Source organism: Lissotriton vulgaris, chromosome 2_1 (assembly GCF_964263255.1).
Source record: "Lissotriton vulgaris chromosome 2_1, aLisVul1.2, whole genome shotgun sequence".
Taxonomy (NCBI): Eukaryota; Metazoa; Chordata; class Amphibia; order Caudata; family Salamandridae; genus Lissotriton; species Lissotriton vulgaris.
In genome coordinates, this window is record NC_141687.1 from 1,822,122,376 (window position 1) to 1,822,139,940 (window position 17,565).

The 17,565-nt window shown below is 46.3% G+C and overlaps 1 protein-coding gene across 1 annotated transcript in view; it reads left to right on the forward strand.

Moving 5' to 3' along the window:
- Nucleotides 1-17,565, forward strand: part of LOC147733335 (uncharacterized) — a 496,040-nt gene that overhangs the window by 103,242 nt on the left and 375,233 nt on the right. Inside the window, exons 3-4 of the mRNA XM_086956338.1 lie at nt 5,556-9,546; nt 14,063-14,128. Coding sequence (XP_086812464.1) covers nt 5,556-9,546; nt 14,063-14,128 — 4,057 coding nt within the window. The remainder of the gene's footprint in view (nt 1-5,555; nt 9,547-14,062; nt 14,129-17,565) is intronic.

Sequence of the window (17,565 nt, forward strand, 5' to 3'; positions counted from 1 at the left end):
CCCAAGGTTCATAAAGATTTGTTAAATCCTCCTGGCAGGCCCATTGTTGCTTCCAATGGCTGTTTGACTGAGAACCTTTCTATTTATGTAGACTCATTTTTATCTCCATTGGTAATGTCCCTCAAATCCTATCTAAGAGACACTAAACATTTACTAAACTGTATTGAAGAAATTGTCTGGAAAGAAACATATTGTATGTTGGTGCTTGACATCACCAGTCTACACACGTGTATTGCACATGGTGATGGGCTCAAAGCTATGGCCAGCTTCTTGGATAAACGGCCCATAAGATTTTATGAGCACAACAAGATGCTGCTGGAGTTCATGATGTTTAGCCTTAACAATAACATATTTTTATTTGGCAAGCAATTGTTCAAACAACTGTCCGGCGTCGCGATGGGAGCCTGCTCCGCCCCCAGCTTCGCGAATCTTTTCGTGGGGTGGTGGGAGGAGCAGGCATCCTGGAGCGAGAAACATCCTGAGTGGGACAGTCGAATAATAAGGTGGTATCGTTATATAGACGATCTTTTCATCATACTAGAATGTCCTGTAGATACTGCCAATAGCTTTGTAGATGCCCTCAATGATAATGACATCAATCTCAGGTTTTCCGGACAAATCAGCCACACTTCAGTTGATTATCTTGATCTCACTATATACATAGACAATTGTGGTTGTATACAGACTAAACTGTTTAGAAAAGAAACGGCGGGCAATTCCACGCTGTTTGCTACTAGTAGTCATCCCCGTCAATTAGTGGATAGTATACCGTATGGGGAGCTACTCAGAATACGCAGAAACAACTCGAATGATAGTGATTTTGAGAGAGCAGCCCATGCCAGCATGCAAAGGTTCAAAACTAGGGGTTATGGAGATATGGTATTAAGTAAGGCCTATGAGAGAGTTAAAAACACGAAACGCAAAGATTTATTGAAAGCCAAAAACCAAGATAAATCTAAGAATGGCAGCTTTCGGCTCATTACTACCTTTTCTCATAATGCAGGCCAAATTAAGAAAATCTTAAGAAAAAATTGGAATATCTTACTGTCGGACAATACCATCAAAGCAGATTTACCATCTAACCCCCTTGTTACATTCAGAAAAGCGAGATCGCTCAAAGATCATTTGGTTTCCAGTCACTATTCTGCACCTGAAAAGACCCCCAAGTTGCCTACCCTCAATGGTTTCTATCCTTGTGGCCGCTGCAAGGCTTGTAAATTTAGTAAGCGGACGCTTACTTACAAGATACCTGGTGTCACCATCCCCAAAAGAATCAGCAAATTTTTAACATGTTCCACGCCATATGCCATTTACTGTTTAACATGCCCGTGCGGCCTAAACTATATCGGTAGCACCACCAATGCAGTAAAACTTAGGATATTAGAGCACATGCGTGCGATTGCTAAAAAGGATGATGCATACCCAGTGGCTAGGCATTTTGCCAAAATGCATAAAAGTAACAGGGATCTGTTAGCTTACACATGCATAGATAGTGTACCTTAGAGCATCAGGGGGGTGATCGTCTGCTTAGACTCAGACGACTGGAATCGAGATATATAATAGACTTACAGTGTAAGCATCCGCTTGGCCTTAATATGCATGAGGAATTATCAGTCCATTTAGGCTAACTGGTTGGGCATCTATTAATCTTGATATCAAATACAATGTATTCTCCTCATTTTTCTATGACTGTGTTTCACCGATCAGGTTATGTCTATATGAACCATGTTCATGTGACATATTCTTTTAATGTATTTAATATTTAAAATGAATTTTGTGACGCATGTTTAAATTCAATGCATTGCCCATCCAGGGCGTAATCGCTGTGCGGTTTAACTGAATTTAGTATATACTCTTGATGATATGTGCACCATTATTATTGTGTAGAGCTTTGAATTCTGGCGCTATTTAGCCGTTTTGCTCGTTTTTCGCCTCTTGATTTTATGCATTATGCATTGAGAGGGGAATTTATTCAGTCGCCACCGCATGCCCATCCAGGGCTATATCATTGTGACACGATCCATTGTTGAGACTGTACTAGCACGCATATTCACAATTTGGATATTCTGTGATTTGTATACTTTTCGGTTCGGCATTCATTTGAATTGTTATGTTTCAATTGCCTGTATTGAGATTGCATTTAACACCGTTCCAATATGGCGACCATGTAATTATGTGCACAGTCCTATTTTGATTTCATTGAATCTACATGCTGTCCTCTTTTTAAACCGGCGCACGCCTCGGCTCTCTGCACAACTTGACGAAGCCCCAAGGCGAAACGCGTCGTTGCTGTTGGTTTCCTCATTAAATCTTTTGTGAAACCTCCCCTGAGTGTGCTACCTTCCTTTAGGATTGATTTTCCTGGGATTTTGGAGCTTATCTGTTACTCGGGCACACCCCCGATTCGGCGTGCACCCACTCGCGTGTGCAACTGGTTGGTGTTTTGGAGCCTTCTATATATATATATATATCTATACTACTATAATAAAGCAGAAACTTTCAGGCTTTGAGGCGGGTAAACTCAGGAACCACTGCGCCAATCTACACACCCGATACACCGTTGAAATCGGCAGGGTGTGTAGATGGTTATAGGCTACATCAATTAAAAAAATAAACGTTATTTAACATTTTAGATTTAAAAAAAAGTAGTCCCTCAAAAGTAGCGCCGGCCGCGACGTGCGTGGTCACGTTAGGAGCACGGGGAGGAGCGGCGTCCGAGGAGCGGCGGACATGGCACGGGGAGGAGCAGTGACGTCAGGAGCAGAGGACTGGCGGCAGAGGAGGAGCGGCGGACATGGCGCAGGGGAGGAGCGGTGGTGCGAGCGGACAGGCGGGAGCAGCGCCGGCGGAGGTAAGGGCAGTCATGTAGGGGCAAGCGGGGATAGGGCAGGTGGGGGACCGGACGGGCCGGGCGGGGGATAGGACGGGCGGGCAGCGGTCGGGGAAGCCTGAGGACAAGAAAGAGGAGGCAAACGGTGCACTACAAATGTCAGACAAACGGTGCATTACAGGAGGAAAAGGAGGAAAAAGTGACATGTAGCCAGAGAGGTTTTAGATCCTGTAAACTTTTGAGCCACCTCGGCTTCCGTAGGATAATCCCATGCTCTTCTCAATGGGACTCTGTGCTCCGCCGTTAACAAAGTGCGCAACGAACGAGGCCACCTTCTGTCAAAAAGGGGAGAGTTTGCTCACATAACGGTCAGCGGTGAATATGTTATTGTTTAGATGCGTTTGCTTCACTATAGGAGATTATATTTATATAGGAATATTTCCTTCATGAATACCTGCGTCCCTTGGGTGGAGTGGAGGGAAGGGGGTGGATGACGTGTGCACGAGGAAAAAGTGACGTGTGCAGGTTACAAAAGTGGGGCGGGCGGGGGCCCTGAAACAAAGTAAATTACAGGAGGAAAAAGTGACGTCTGCAGGTTACAAAAGCGGGGCCGGAGGGGGCCCTGAAGCCTAATTGCTCCCGGGCAACGTCGGGACGGGCTGCTAGTATATATATAAAAAAGTTCAGGTTAGTGATAATTGTTTTTTTTTGCCACATATTACATTTTATTATCAATGCACAACTAGTGTTGTTGAGAAAAAGTTCCTTTTGTTTTAAGAGATCTACTTGACCTGGATGTTATCAGTCGCAGCTGGCATTGCTGGCAGATGGGGGGCAGGAGGGTCACACGGGGGTGGGTTAATTTAATAATAAAAAATAATAATAATTAAGCTTACCTTTCTGCCAACCGGGTCCCGCATCTTCTCTGCTCCTGCTCTCCTGCCTCCAGCAGAAACAGGAAGTAGAAGCAGACACCCAGGCTCCCTCCCCTAAGCCAATCACACTGCTGCAAGCAGCGATGTGATTGTCTGGTCTCCGCTCAGCTAGGGGCTTATGAGGAGGCTATTTTCTCCATGCAGGCTGCAATGCAGCCTGCATGGAGAAGGGCAGAGTGTGCATGACTGGTTTGGGCGGCCCGGGGGGCTGACCAAACAGTCTTTGCGCACTCGAAAGTGGGCAGGCACACCACTCCTCCCCTGCCCTGCTCGCAGAGCAGCCCCGCCCAACAACAACCAAACACAAAATGGTAATAACTAAAAGGTATTACCATGTTATGTTTCTGTTTCTCGCATTGTGAGAAAGCAGTGGGGTGACGTCCCTCCGCCCTAGTGGAGGAGCTGCCCCTCGATTTTATATGTGTTAAAGAACCTCCATCAATATGCAATTAGGATGGCGCAGGTCAGTAAGGTGATACATGACCATTTAGTTATGTTATAAAATCATGAAAGCCTGAGGTGGCCTGCAATAATTGGGGTATTTTATTCCCTATAGAATGAGACCCTCAAACGTTGTACAAGTAGATGTACATATCAGCATCAAATATATGCTATTTCTCCAGGGAGGATCGCTCTAACATTTGCTGAGATTGAGAGCAGTAGTTGACAGAGCAAGCAATTTAAGAGAAGTGCATTCATTATTTAACATTTTGAAATAGGAAGTCTTTCAATTTCGTAAAAAAAAATGTTTGATTATAATTGCATGTGTTGTGGAAAACCAAAGCTTTATGCAAAGATGTCCATGCAATGGAAAAGTAACAAGAGGCGTTTCTTTTCAGAGTATACTTACTCGCCATTTAGAAATTCATGCTATGTTGGAACAGTGTGCCATAACTGGGCTGTCGCACAAAACAGCTCGATTTCAATGACAATTTTTCGGTGTTACCACTTGTAACCATTTTTCATTGCTTTTGGATAATGTGTTTAAGCCTTTGAGTGACCGAAAATTAATAATATTTCATCTCCCTGTACTTTTAATCTCACAGCTGGTGAGAGTTGACAGGAAGACTTGGCGCCTTGATGCCCTTGGGCTAAGTTGCGCGGTATAAGTCTCCCCTCACTCACTCACTCACAAGAGTAGTATGTTGGCGGCAGTGAGTGCTCTGTACTGTTACTCTAATAAATGAATGCAGGTAAATCTCACATAGAATAGCTGAGCAGGCCTGCTGTACATAAGTGAATACTACTACGAAGTATAGTTATTAAGAGTTATTCTTTATTCCACCATAGACGCATCTCATGAACACCTGCCAGTAGCGCCTCACAGGAAAGCTACCTCACTACCAACTGCCACACTCATAACATTCTACTCTAGTCAGGAGGAATGAACCAAAGGACAGGGGAAAGAGAGGGGAGAGGGTCTAGGAAGGGAAAAAAGAGCAGAGAAAGGCATGGGTAAAACGGCCACGTTAACAATAAGGTCTATAGAAATAGTACCAAATCCCATATATCTTGACAGAATAGAACTATACCCACCTAGACTTGTTGTACATTCATACTCAGTGTCCGCAGTTGTCGATTGCCCTATAGGGAAATTCTGAGTGTTTTGCAAGAGGATGGTTGCCCTGAAAAAGCCTGCTTTGCAGTGGTAAATCTGTGATCTCAAAAGATGTGGTCTCTGAAAGGCTATACACCTTTCTATGGTGGAGGTCTACTGTTTTTTCTCTAGGACAGTAATCCTGTCTGTCTGTCTGGTATTGCTTAACATAGTGTCTTTTTGTTTCCCTCAGGGGCATGAAACACAACTTGAAGTGGAAGTTCAAGGATTTGCCATTGGCTACCTACCAAACAGCGGCTTCTGCGAACTCAAGTGAATGCCAGGGGGCGTGGTCTTGCTCCAGAACGATGTCCTACACATCCTACCAAGAACCCTTTTCCTTCCTCGAGGCCTGCCAGGAAAAAGCTTTTACCCTGCTGAAGGACAGGGTGTGCAGCCAGGTCCAGCAGCTGCATCCCAACGCCTCACGCCTGGAGGCCTTGTGCACGGTCATCAGGAACATTCCAGACTCTCAAGGAACCATTCTGCTGGGAAAGTTCTGCTATCGTGTGAGCCTTGCCTATGCTGATTTCCTGACTCTGCCTCAGTCGGTTATTGACCCGTGCAACCAGACAACCAAAGGAGCTGTTGACGGAAGGAGCATGTCTAAGTCCTCTTCTATGGTTTGCGCCTATGCAAGCTGGCAGGAATCCAGCTCCGTGGATCCATCCATTGTCGCCACTTGTAGCGAGAATGACAAAGAGAACTTCATCCGTGCAGTATGCATGGACAGTGTAGTTTTCAAGAAGCTGTCTGGGATCTCAGATAATGATTGGCTGCCCGGGTATTGTGCATACTACACCATGAATGGCTTTCGTTCCACCCTCCAAGATTGCAACTACCTCACCTGGACAACCGCAGACGCCTCTACAGTAGCCTACTGTTGGCTCTATGACGAGGTGAACTTCTCAAGCTACCTCTGCATGAACCCTGATGTTCTGCAAGAATTAAAGCTGGACCCTGATAACCAGTGGCTTGAGCCTAGCTGTTCACCAAGCGATTCCAGCTCCCTGCCAGTTGCGGCCATGTGTGCCTATACTCAGTGGGACTTGACCACTATAGAAACATCCCAGGTGTCCTTCTGTGCAAAAAATGATGGGGCACAGTTTGCTGCAACCATCTGTGGAAATCAAGTCACACTAGACCAGCTGTTGGCAAATCCAAGTAATTCCTGGATAGCCGAGCTTTGCATCAACATCAGTACTAACGTGCTTAGTGCAGCATTCCCATCAAGCATGTGTGTCTATTCAAGCTGGCAGCAGAGTTTGCAGGGCAACTTCAGTAATGGGTCCTCTTTGGCTGTCGCAGTAGATCCTTCCACTGTGAAAGACTGCAGTACCCTTGACCAATCTGATTTTGTGAATTCTGTTTGCAATAATCCTAACCTGCTGCAAGTCCTGGCCTGGGACCCCAGGAACAGCTGGTTGAAAAAGTTCTGCTTCAACTTTGTGTTTATCCTGGAGGAGGTGTGTAATTATTCCACCTGGCACAGCCTTGCTCCAAATTCTTCCCTAGTCACCTACTGCTGGATGTTTGATGGAGCTGGCTTCTCTGACTATCTCTGCGTGAATGCCCATCTCCAGGAGCAATCCTGGGTAAATTCTGAGAAGCAGCTCCTTGAGCCTAACTGTAGCTCAGCCAGTGGAATGGACGGAGCAGGCTCCCTGCCTATTTCCATTCTATGCAACTATAGCTGGTGGGACCCAGCAACCACTGATTTCACCAAGGTCGGCTTTTGTGCTGAATATGATGACGCCAGTTTCCAGAACATAATGTGTAACAACCCACTCAACTTGCAGCTGCTGCTAACTAACCCATACAACAGTTGGCTGAGCCAGCACTGTGTAAACTTCAGCCTGGTTATTGGTAGCTTGTCAAACACAAAGGAGCAATGCAGGTATTCTGAGTGGATGGCATGGTCAGCTGACTCCATACTCGCTCCCTCCATAGACCCAGCCGACATTATGGCGTGCAGCAGAAGTGATAAGGAGAACTTCACAAACGCTGTGTGTAGAAATGCCAGTGTGCTGCAGGGGGTGACCAGGGACCCCAGAAATGACTGGCTGCTGGACTTCTGCTCAAATTATTCAAGTCCAGACCTACTCACACTCTTGGCCACAAAGGTCTGCTTCTACTCCACCTGGACCGCAGAACACCCCAGCCTGCTTTTGGTGTCGTTTTGCTGGATGTATGACCAGGTCAATTTTGTCAATGTTTTGTGCGTGAATCAACCACTCAATAATCAAATAGGCATGGGCCCAAACTACCTCTGGATCCAGCCAAACTGCTCCTTTCTTAGTCCACATGACGGGGCCCGCTCTCTGCCCACACCTCAGAAGTTGTGTGTCTATCCCCTGTGGAATCCAGCTTCAGTTGATTATGCCACAGTTTCCTTTTGTGCACAGTATGACAAAGCCAACTTCACCAAGATAGTATGTGCTAATCTCACCACTGTCAACATGTTGGCTAACAACACGAGCAATAGCTGGATCTATGATTATTGCCTGAAGTCAAGTGGGAATCTTCCCAATTCCTACCTGGCAAAACTTTGCAACTATGCTGATTGGTCTACGAAGGCAATAGGCTCTTCTGGCACAATCTCTGTAGTCCCCACACTTCTTTTAGCCTGCCGGGACAACGACAAGTGGGATTTTGGAGACTATGTTTGCAATGATGCCCTTCTTCTTCAGGCCCTCACCAAAGACCTGAGGAATGATTGGCTTCTGGACTTTTGCATAAACGTATCTAATCCAGACATCCTCAATATGTTTATTGTCTGGCGGTCCTGCATTTATTCAACTTGGACTTTGGACTCCATTGACACATTTCTTGTCACCTACTGCTGGACGTTTGATGAGCTTAACTTCCTTAAGTACCTATGCAACAATAGCCATATTTTGAAAAAAATTAAGGAGAATCCTGACAACGTCTGGCTAGAGGTAGATTGCAACTCCATAGTTGTGGCCGTGCATAAAAATGTGTTTGAAATCCGTAAAAATCAATGCACCTATGAGACATGGAATCCATCCACCGTCGACTACAGTTTAGTCCGGTTTTGTGCAGACAATGATGGAAAAAATTTCACCAGTGCAATATGCACTAATGTCACTGCTGTGAGGCAGCTGAAAGAGAATCCCAACAACACCTGGATCCCGGAGCTGTGTGCAGCATCGATCTCTGTTGTTTTCAACAAGTTTAGCACCCATCAGTACTGTACCTATCAGGCGTGGAAGCTGCAGGTAGTCAATTCTTCCTCGCTTGAGCTTTGCTGGGTCTATGATGAGAGCAACTTCACCCACTGGGTTTGTAACAATACACTCTTGGTGGAGAGGTTGATACAAGACACCGTCAATGCCTGGCTGAAGCCCGCCTGCCATTACAAGAATTCTTCCTTCTCCAACAGCATCCATGATTCCGTACGGTCCCTGTGTCAGTATGCAGAGTGGCCAGCTCCTGCCTTGGTAGATATCTCCATTGTGACGTTATGCAGCACCTATGACCAGCTCAACTTTGTAGATAACATCTGTGGCAATGTGTTGAATTTGTTGGGTGGCTCTTCAATATCTGCTCTCTGCATCAACGACACCACTCCTGGGGATCCTTTTGGTTTTTTACCTAGTGAAATGTGCTTGTATGACACCTGGATGGACGATAACACTGATCCTACTATCTTGGCTCTCTGCTGGGATCACGATCAGGTCAACTTTGTGGCACATATTTGTCAGAACAAGGATTTGCTGTCCTACTTGATCAGTCAGCCCGATAACCTCTGGATCATGCCTTTGTGTGCAAATGCAAGCACATCTGTCAGTCCAGGTGACTCTGAAGCCCCCTTTTGCCTCCTTGAGATGGTGAAGACACAGTTCAACTGGAGCTGCAGCGTGGATGTGCCTTCAGCCTGTCAGGGCGGTGGTTTGTCAGTGGGCAGCCTTCTGCCAATCATGCAATGCGGCTTGGAGAATGCTGGACTGCCCCTACAGGGCTCTTCCCTTGCAGACCTGAGCCAGGCCTATGATGGGGCCTTGGACGCCTTGGTGCTTCTGCTTCTGGTCCTGGAGGATAGTCAGATTATCTCCCTGACTAGCTCAGGGGCAGTGCAGACAGTCATGCTACAGTCAGTGCTCAGCTACCTCCAGAAGGCCGGTGACTCTGACAGTCAAAGAGAGCTCCTGCAGTGCTTTGGGGTAAGATTGTATTCAAATTATTTTATACCTTGCTGCATATGTGCTGTTTTTGTTTGAGGACATTTGCACTGCCAAGGCCATGATGCATCTCTTCTGAATGGGATTGAAGCTTGCACTGCCGCGGTCTGTCCTGTACATGTACTGTGTGCGTCTACGGTCTGGGCTGTACCTGTTTGGGAGTGGGAAGCTTAGACTGACACTGCATTTCACCATGTGAGAGGGAAGCTTGTGCTGCTGCTGTCTGTCCTGTACACATTCTCTGTGCAGCTACTGCCAGTTTTTGTGTGGAAACATAGACTGACATTGCGTGTCAGTGTGTGAGAGGGAAGCTTCCACTGCTGCTGAAGTCTGTCCTGTACAGGTTTTGTGTGCGGCTACTGCCAAGGACTGTACCCATTTGCGTGTGGGAAGCATAGACTGACACTGTGTGTCAGTTTGTGAGAGGGAAGCTTGCACTGCCGCTGTCTGTCCTGTACATGTACTGTGTGCGGCTACTGCCTGGGCTGTACCTGTTTGGGAGTGGGAAGCTTAGACTGACACTGCATTTCACCATGTGAGAGTGAAGCTTGTGCTGCTGTTGTCTGGCCTGTACACATTCTCTGTGCAGCTACTGCGAGTTTTTGTGTGGAAACATAGACTGACATTGCGTGTCAGTGTGTGAGAGGGAAGCTTGCACTGCTGCTGAAGTCTGTCCTGTACAGGTTTTGTGTGCGGCTAATGCCAGGACTGTACCGGTTTGGGTGTGAAGCTTAGTCTTATACTGAGTGTCACTGTGTGAGAGGAAAAGTTGCATTGATGCTGTCTGTTCTTCACACATTGTGTGTGTGGTTACTGCCAGGGCGGTACCTGTTGTATGTGGGATGCTTAGACTGACACTGCATGTTACTGTGTGAGAGGGAAGCTTGCACTGCTATTGTCTGTCCTTTCCAAGTTCTATATGCGGCTTCTGTTAGGGCTGTACCTGTTTGTGCGTGGAAACTTCAGACTGACACTGCATGTCAGTTTGTGAGAGGGAAGGTTGCACTGCAGCTGTCTGGCCTGTACATAATCTGTGTGCGACTACGGCCAGGTCTGCCTGTTTGTGTGTGGGAAGCTAAGACTGACACTATGTGTCAGTGTGAGAGAGAAGCTTGCACTGCTTCTGTCTGGCCTGAAAGTGATCTGTGTGCAGCTATTGCCAGGTTTGTACCTGTTTGTGTGTGGGAAGCATAGACTGACACTGTGTGTTACTGTGTGAGAGAGAATTTTGCACTGCTGCTGTCTGGCCTTCACATGTTCTGTGTGCGGCTACTGCCAGGGCTGTACTTGTTTGTGCGTGAGAAGCTTAGATTGACAAGGAGTGTCAGTGTGTGAGAGGGAAGCTTGCACTGCTGCTGCTGTCTATCCTATACATGTTCTTTGTGGAGCTACTGCCAGGACTGTACGTATTTGCGTGTGAGAAGCTTATACCGTGTGTCACTGTGTGAGGGAGAAGGTTGCATTGCTGCTGTATGTCCTGTACATATGCTGTGTGCAGCTACTTCCAGGACTGTACCTGTTTGTGCATGAGAACCTTAGACTGACATGTGTGTTACTGTGTGAGAAGAAAACTTGCACTGCCGCTTCTGGCTGTCCTGTACACGTTGTTTGTGTGGCTAATGCCAGTGCTGTACCTGTTTGTGTGTGAGATGTTTAGAATGACACTGTGCCACTGTGTGAGAGGGAAGCTTACACTGCTGCTGTCTGTCCTGTACATGTTCTGTGTGCGGCTACTGCCAATGACTGTACCCATTTGCGCGTGGGAAGCATAGCCTGAAGTGTGTGTCAGTTTGTGAGAGGGAAGCTTGCACTGCCGCTGTCTGTCCTGTACATCTACTGTGTGCGGCTACTGCCTGGGCTGTACCTGTTTGGGAGTGGGAAGCTTAGACTGACACTGCATTTCACCATGTGAGAGGGAAGCTTGTGCTGCTGCTGTCTGTCCTGTACACATTCTCTGTGCAGCTACTGCCAGTTTTTGTGTGGAAACTTAGACTGACATTGGGTGTCAGTGTGTGAGAGGGAAGCTTGCACTGCTACTGAAGTCTGTCCTGTACAGGTTTTGTGTGCAGCCACTGCCAGTTTCTGTGTGGAAACTTAGACTGACACTGCGTGTCGGTGTGTGAGAGGGAGGCTTGCACTGTGGCTTCTTTTTGTCCTGTACATGTTTTGTGTGTGGCTACTGCCAGGGCTGTACCTGCTTGTATGTGGAAGCTTAGACTGACACGGAGTGTCACTGTGTGAGAGGGAAAGTTACATTGCTTCTGTATGTTCTGTACACATTCTGTGTGTCGCTACTGCAAGGGCTGTGCCTGTTGTGTGTGGGATGCTTCGACTGACACTGCATGTCACTGTGTGAGAGGGACGCTTGCACTGCTATTCTCGGTCCTTTCCATGTTCTGTGTGCAGCTACTGCCAGGGCTGTACCTGTTTGTGAGAGGTTTAGACTGACACTGTGTGTCACTGTGTGAGAGGAAAGGATGGACTCCTGCATTTTCTGTACACATTCTGTGTGCAGCTTCTGTCAGGCTGTACCTGTTTGTGCGTGGGGAGCTCAGACTGACACTGCATGTCAGTTTGTGAGAGGGAAGGTTGCACTGCAGCTGTCTGTCCTGTACACGTTCTGTGTGCAGCTATGGCCAGATCCGTGCCTGTTTGTGTGTGGGAAGCTTAGACTGACACTACACGTCAGTGTGAGAAAGAAGCTGGCATTGGTACTGTCTAGCCTGTACATGCTCTGTTTGTTTCAGGTGTGTACCTGTTTGTGTGTGGGAAGCTTAGACTGACACTGTGTGTTACTGTGTGAGAGCTAATTTTGCACTGTTGCTGCCTGGCCTGTAGACGTTCTGTGTGCGGCTACTGCCAGGGCTGTACTTGTTTGTGCTTGGAAGCTTAGACTGACAATGAGTGCCCCTGCTGCTGCTGTCTGTCCTATACATGCTCTTTGTGCAGCTACCACCAGGGCTGTACCTGATTGTGCTTGGAAGCTTAGACTGACAATGAGTGTCCCTGCTGCTGCTGTCTGTCCTATACATGCTCTTTGTGCAGCTACTGCCAAGGACTGTACCTGACTGTGGGAAGCTTAGGCTGACACTGTGTGAGAGGCAAAGTTGCATTGATACTGCATGTCCTGTACATGTGCTGTGTGCAGCTACTCTCAGGACTGTACCTATGTGCGTGAGAAGCTTAGACTGACACTGTGTGTCACTGTGTGAGAAGGAATCTTGCACTGCTGCTGCGGTCTTTACTGTACAGGTTGTGTGTGCAGCTAGTGCCAGTGCTGTACCTGTTTGTGTGTGGGATACTTACACTGACACTGTGTGTCACTGTGTGAGAGGGAAGCTTGCACTACTGCTTTCTGTCATGTACGCGTTCTGTGTGTTACTACTGCCAGGGGCTGTACCCATTTGTGTGTTGGAAGCTTAGACTGACACTATGTGTTACTGTGTGAGAGAGAAGCTTGCACTGCTGCTGCTGTCTGTCCTGTACACGTTGTGTTTACAGCTTCTGCCAAGGCTGTATCTGTTTGTTTGTGGGATGCTTAGACTGACACTGTGTGTCACTGTGAGAGACGGAAGCTTGCACTACTGCTTTCTGTCCGGTACGCGTTCTGTGTGCGGCTACTGCCAGGGGATGTACCTGTGTGTGTGTGTGTGGGAAGCTTAGACTGACACTGAGTGTCTTTCTGTGAAAGGAAAGCTTGCTCTGCTGCTGTGCACTTTGCTCTGTTTCTCTTTCCTCCTAAAGGAACATCTCTCTCTGCTTACATTCGCTTCTGATTGTCTATGATCCTACTATTCTTTGGTGTCAGCGTTCATTGTATTTACTACAGTGGAAATGGGACCGCCATCGCTGCCCCAGGTATGGCTGAGATGTGCTGCTTTGTTTGTGATTTGCCAGCTCCACGAGGACAGCTTACACTGCTAATGTCTGTGTGAGCACTGGAAGCTTTCACTGATACTGCATGTGCTGTATGATGTCTATGCGTGTGGAGGATGCTTTCACTACTGTTGCATGTGTTGGAGCTGTTGTGTGAGTGAAGCGTAAGGCTACTGCCTGTGCTGTACCTGATCCGAGAGTGCTTTTATAGCCTTCAGTGCAGCTGCCGGCACTGGCTCTGTGCTGTGCATGGTTTGCCCTGCTTGTCCTGTATCTGTGACACACATATGAGGGAAGAATGTGACACTGCTGCATGTTCAGGATCTCCTCTGCATGCAAGAGACGCTCTCAGGGTTGCTTCAATGCTGTATCTGCTGTGTGTGTGTGTGTGAAGACAGTTTCTTTTTTATGCACGTGAGGTACCATTGCCCTAACGCTGACAGTACTGCCCCTCTTGTGGGTGCAGAGGAAGTGTCCATGGGTGCTGTCTTGGTGCACCTTTTCCGTTGGTGTGACTGGGGCTCTTTGGGTGCATCCCTTGCAGTACATGCTCTATGAAGGCTGCCTGTTGCATACCTGTCTTCTGTTTCATTTTCTGAGCATGTCCTTATATCACTTTTAGGGCACCCTGCTGCAGCTGGCGCTGGCTGAACCGTCACTGCCCACCAAGAACGAGGCCCTAATAAAGGTAGGCTTGATGACACAACCACCTGCGTCTGGGGGCATCAAAAGATGGGCCTGGAAGTGGCTGTGAGGGAACCGACAGAGGTCTTGGCCTAGGGGGTTAATGGACAGTAGATCACTAAGCCCTGTTTGGGCTGGAACTTTCTAGTCCTCAATTCATGTATCCAGTTGCAATGTAGTTTAGTATTGCATGCATGCAACATTTCTCAATTTGACGTCAGGCAACAAAAACATTCTGTAATGTTTGTTTTGGGTTTGCAAACTAAGCTATGCAGTCGGATTCATACTTCATGTGTAAGCAAAATGCATCAAGCCATGACGTTGTGCATTGACAGGCTTGTCTGGGTTTGAGGGTATTTGCGCTGGACTAGAAGATCATGCTAAATTAAAGGGCAAGATTTAGGTGCGTTGGCAGAGTTTTTTGGGGCACAGGGTTACCAGAACTGGAATGACAAGGGTTATGGCAGGTCAGGGACCATAGAGATCTGTGGTCCATAGTGCCCCGCTCTTGTGACTGACATCATGCATTATTTACCTACTCCTTTTCTACTTGCTCATCCCTCTCCAGCATCAGGTCAGCATGTCTCCCTGAAGGTTGAATAGAGGGACAATTTCACTTCCACAGAGGGATGCAGACCTATGTTCCCCCAAGAGGTTTTCAACCACTCTGAAATTTGGTGATAATTTGGTTCATATTTAATACACAAAATATTAAATATTGTTTACAGAAATTAAAATAATGTTGTTGAAGCATTCTCAACACTTCACTATACATTGCAAAGAATCCATTTGTCAAACTGAATTTCATGGTGTATTGAGAAAACATGCATCAGCTATTAGTGCTCGCGGTCAAACCCTTCCCCTTCAAGCTCCAAGTGATGTAGTCACCAGTGCCAAGACACTCACAGAGCACTCCAATGTAACTGCTCTAGGTACTTGCTTCTAATCCACAATGGAGACATCACAGCAGTAGTAAGGAGGGATACCTTTTATATCAAGCAAAAGGGACAGTTGTCCCGCCCTCGGAAGTCCCATTACTGGGCTGTGACGTCACTTCTGGGGGTGTGGTGGTCATGTGACTATGTTGGGTCATGTGTGTTGTTACATCACCCTGGAGATGTGCTAGTCACATGCTTGTGGTTCTACCACGTGGTTAGGGCTGTGCAACAGCCCTCAACGAGCTAGAGCCCCTGGAGATCTGGTTACCATGTTGTGATGTAGAGGAGTAAACCCCATTTTTTGATGCTTAGAATACATATAAGGACCCCCTAAGAAGATGCTGGGCCTCCAATGATTTGCAGCAACTGATATCCTCTATTAAGGGCTCCAGCAGCGACAGCGAAGCTCCGAGTAACTATGCAAATGCTGGAAACATTTTCATCGACATGGAAGATGGTGACGAATCTATAACAGCTCCTAACTCCCCAGTTTATGAAGATTTGGGGTTTCTGGAGGAATCGTCTCAGGAGGCTATCATCGTGTAACAGCAGTGCACAAACTCTGTCACCGATTATGCCTCGATTGACCCCAGCGACTCTCAAGATTTCAGGGCTGTCGTTGGGTCCCACGAAATGACGAGGTTCATAGAAATCGTTATAGACGCTTACTTGTACCGTATGTACAGCTATATTTCATTCTAAATGAATAGTCTGTTTTTCTTTCTTTTTTGAACTGTTGATTCATCAACAAAAAGAGCTGTGGTAAAGGGGACATCTCCAAAGGTAAACAGCATACATTTTTACTGCGTATGCTGTTCAAAACAGACTGAAAGTTCCACAATCCAAAACAAAGAGCCGCGTAAGAGATGTTTTGTACCTATAATATCGCAGATTTTGAAAAGGAAGCTCCAGGCATACCCTACGATGCCATATGGCCTCTTAAAGGCTTCCTGTGATTGTTGTGAGCACATGTGCCAGACATGACTATTATAACCTCCATTACGGCCATAAAATTAATGATCATCAGCAGGAGGCTCACAAGTGTTTATATGACTCATACACTTCAAGAACAATCCGCCATATACGTAGCTTGCTAGACCCGAACACTGTATATAAACTGTAAAGGTGGGTGTATGATTTGTCCGAGAAAAATAAAAATGGCCACCTGGATATGATTTAGGTCTTGTCGACCATGCTCAAAGAGATCCGATGCTCGAGCGAGCCAAGTTAAAACTCTGTTGTATGCAAGCTTTGTGTTAGCGCATGAAAGATGGGACCCCCTCAAAAAATAAGTTGCGACCAAGGAACAGAGGGGAAAAGAGAATTCGTTCTAGAAGATTGTTCCTTCAATGGTCATATCACTGAACAATATACATCGGATTATTTAAGAAAGGTGGCAGAGTTATAACAATGTTTACTTTATCATAGTTTTTATTTTCATTTAATGCAGTTTTTCATTTCACTTTTTTGTATAAAAAAGACATAGTTCGTCATAAATACATTTTTCAAACTAGTATTATTTGCTTTTAAGAACAGACATAATTATTAACACACCAGTGATTAGAAAATTATACAAGGTTATAATACACAGTTAATTTTTAAGAAAACCACCTGATATAAAAAACTCAACTCAATTCACTGACATACACACATGCATACCACAAACAACCCACACTATCAAAAGGGGAAAAAGGGAGAAACTAAGTATTAATTGACAAGTTCACAAGTTGTCAAATACTAGGGTCTCAGAAAAATTCGAGACCCCCGCACATGATTGGTCGACGCGCGTTTCGGTGGGTGAACCACCTTCCTCAGGACCTTTTTTCTCTTGTGGATCGAAAATATCAGGGGACGGTGAAAGACAAGCAGATTTATATTTCTTTGGTGCTCAGTTTCAATCAGTTGATAGTTTTTAGGACCGGATACTTGTTACAAGGCATCAGTTTACGTTGCAAGTATCGCCGATTACCGAGGAAGATGTAAGCAGACTCCGCGACTTCATATGTTCGGATGCAGCATAAAGAACGGTGTCATTTACCTGACTAAAGAAAGAAATACTTTCAATTTCCGTCCGAAGTACGACGCCATAAACCCGACTAAAGAGAGAAACATTTTACATTTCCGTCTCAGTAATAAGATACCACAGTTGTTGAGGCCGTCTTTTATCGAACTGCATCGCACCGTTGAGGGCATCATCAACCACTATAAGTTTATTTTGACGTTTTGGAGAACAGAATACCTTCTCTGAATACACTGGAGTAAGTGCACCCTGACTTGCAACGTAAACTGATGCCTTGTAACAAGTATCCGGTCCTAAAAACTAAACAAAGAAATATAAATCTGCTTGTCTTTCACCGTCCCCTGATATTTTCGATCCACAAGAGAAAAAAGGTCCTGAGGAAGGTGGTTCACCCACCGAAACGCGCGTCGACCAATCATGTGCGGGGGTCTCGAATTTTTCTGAGACCCTAGTATTTGACAACTTGTGAACTTGTCAATTAAT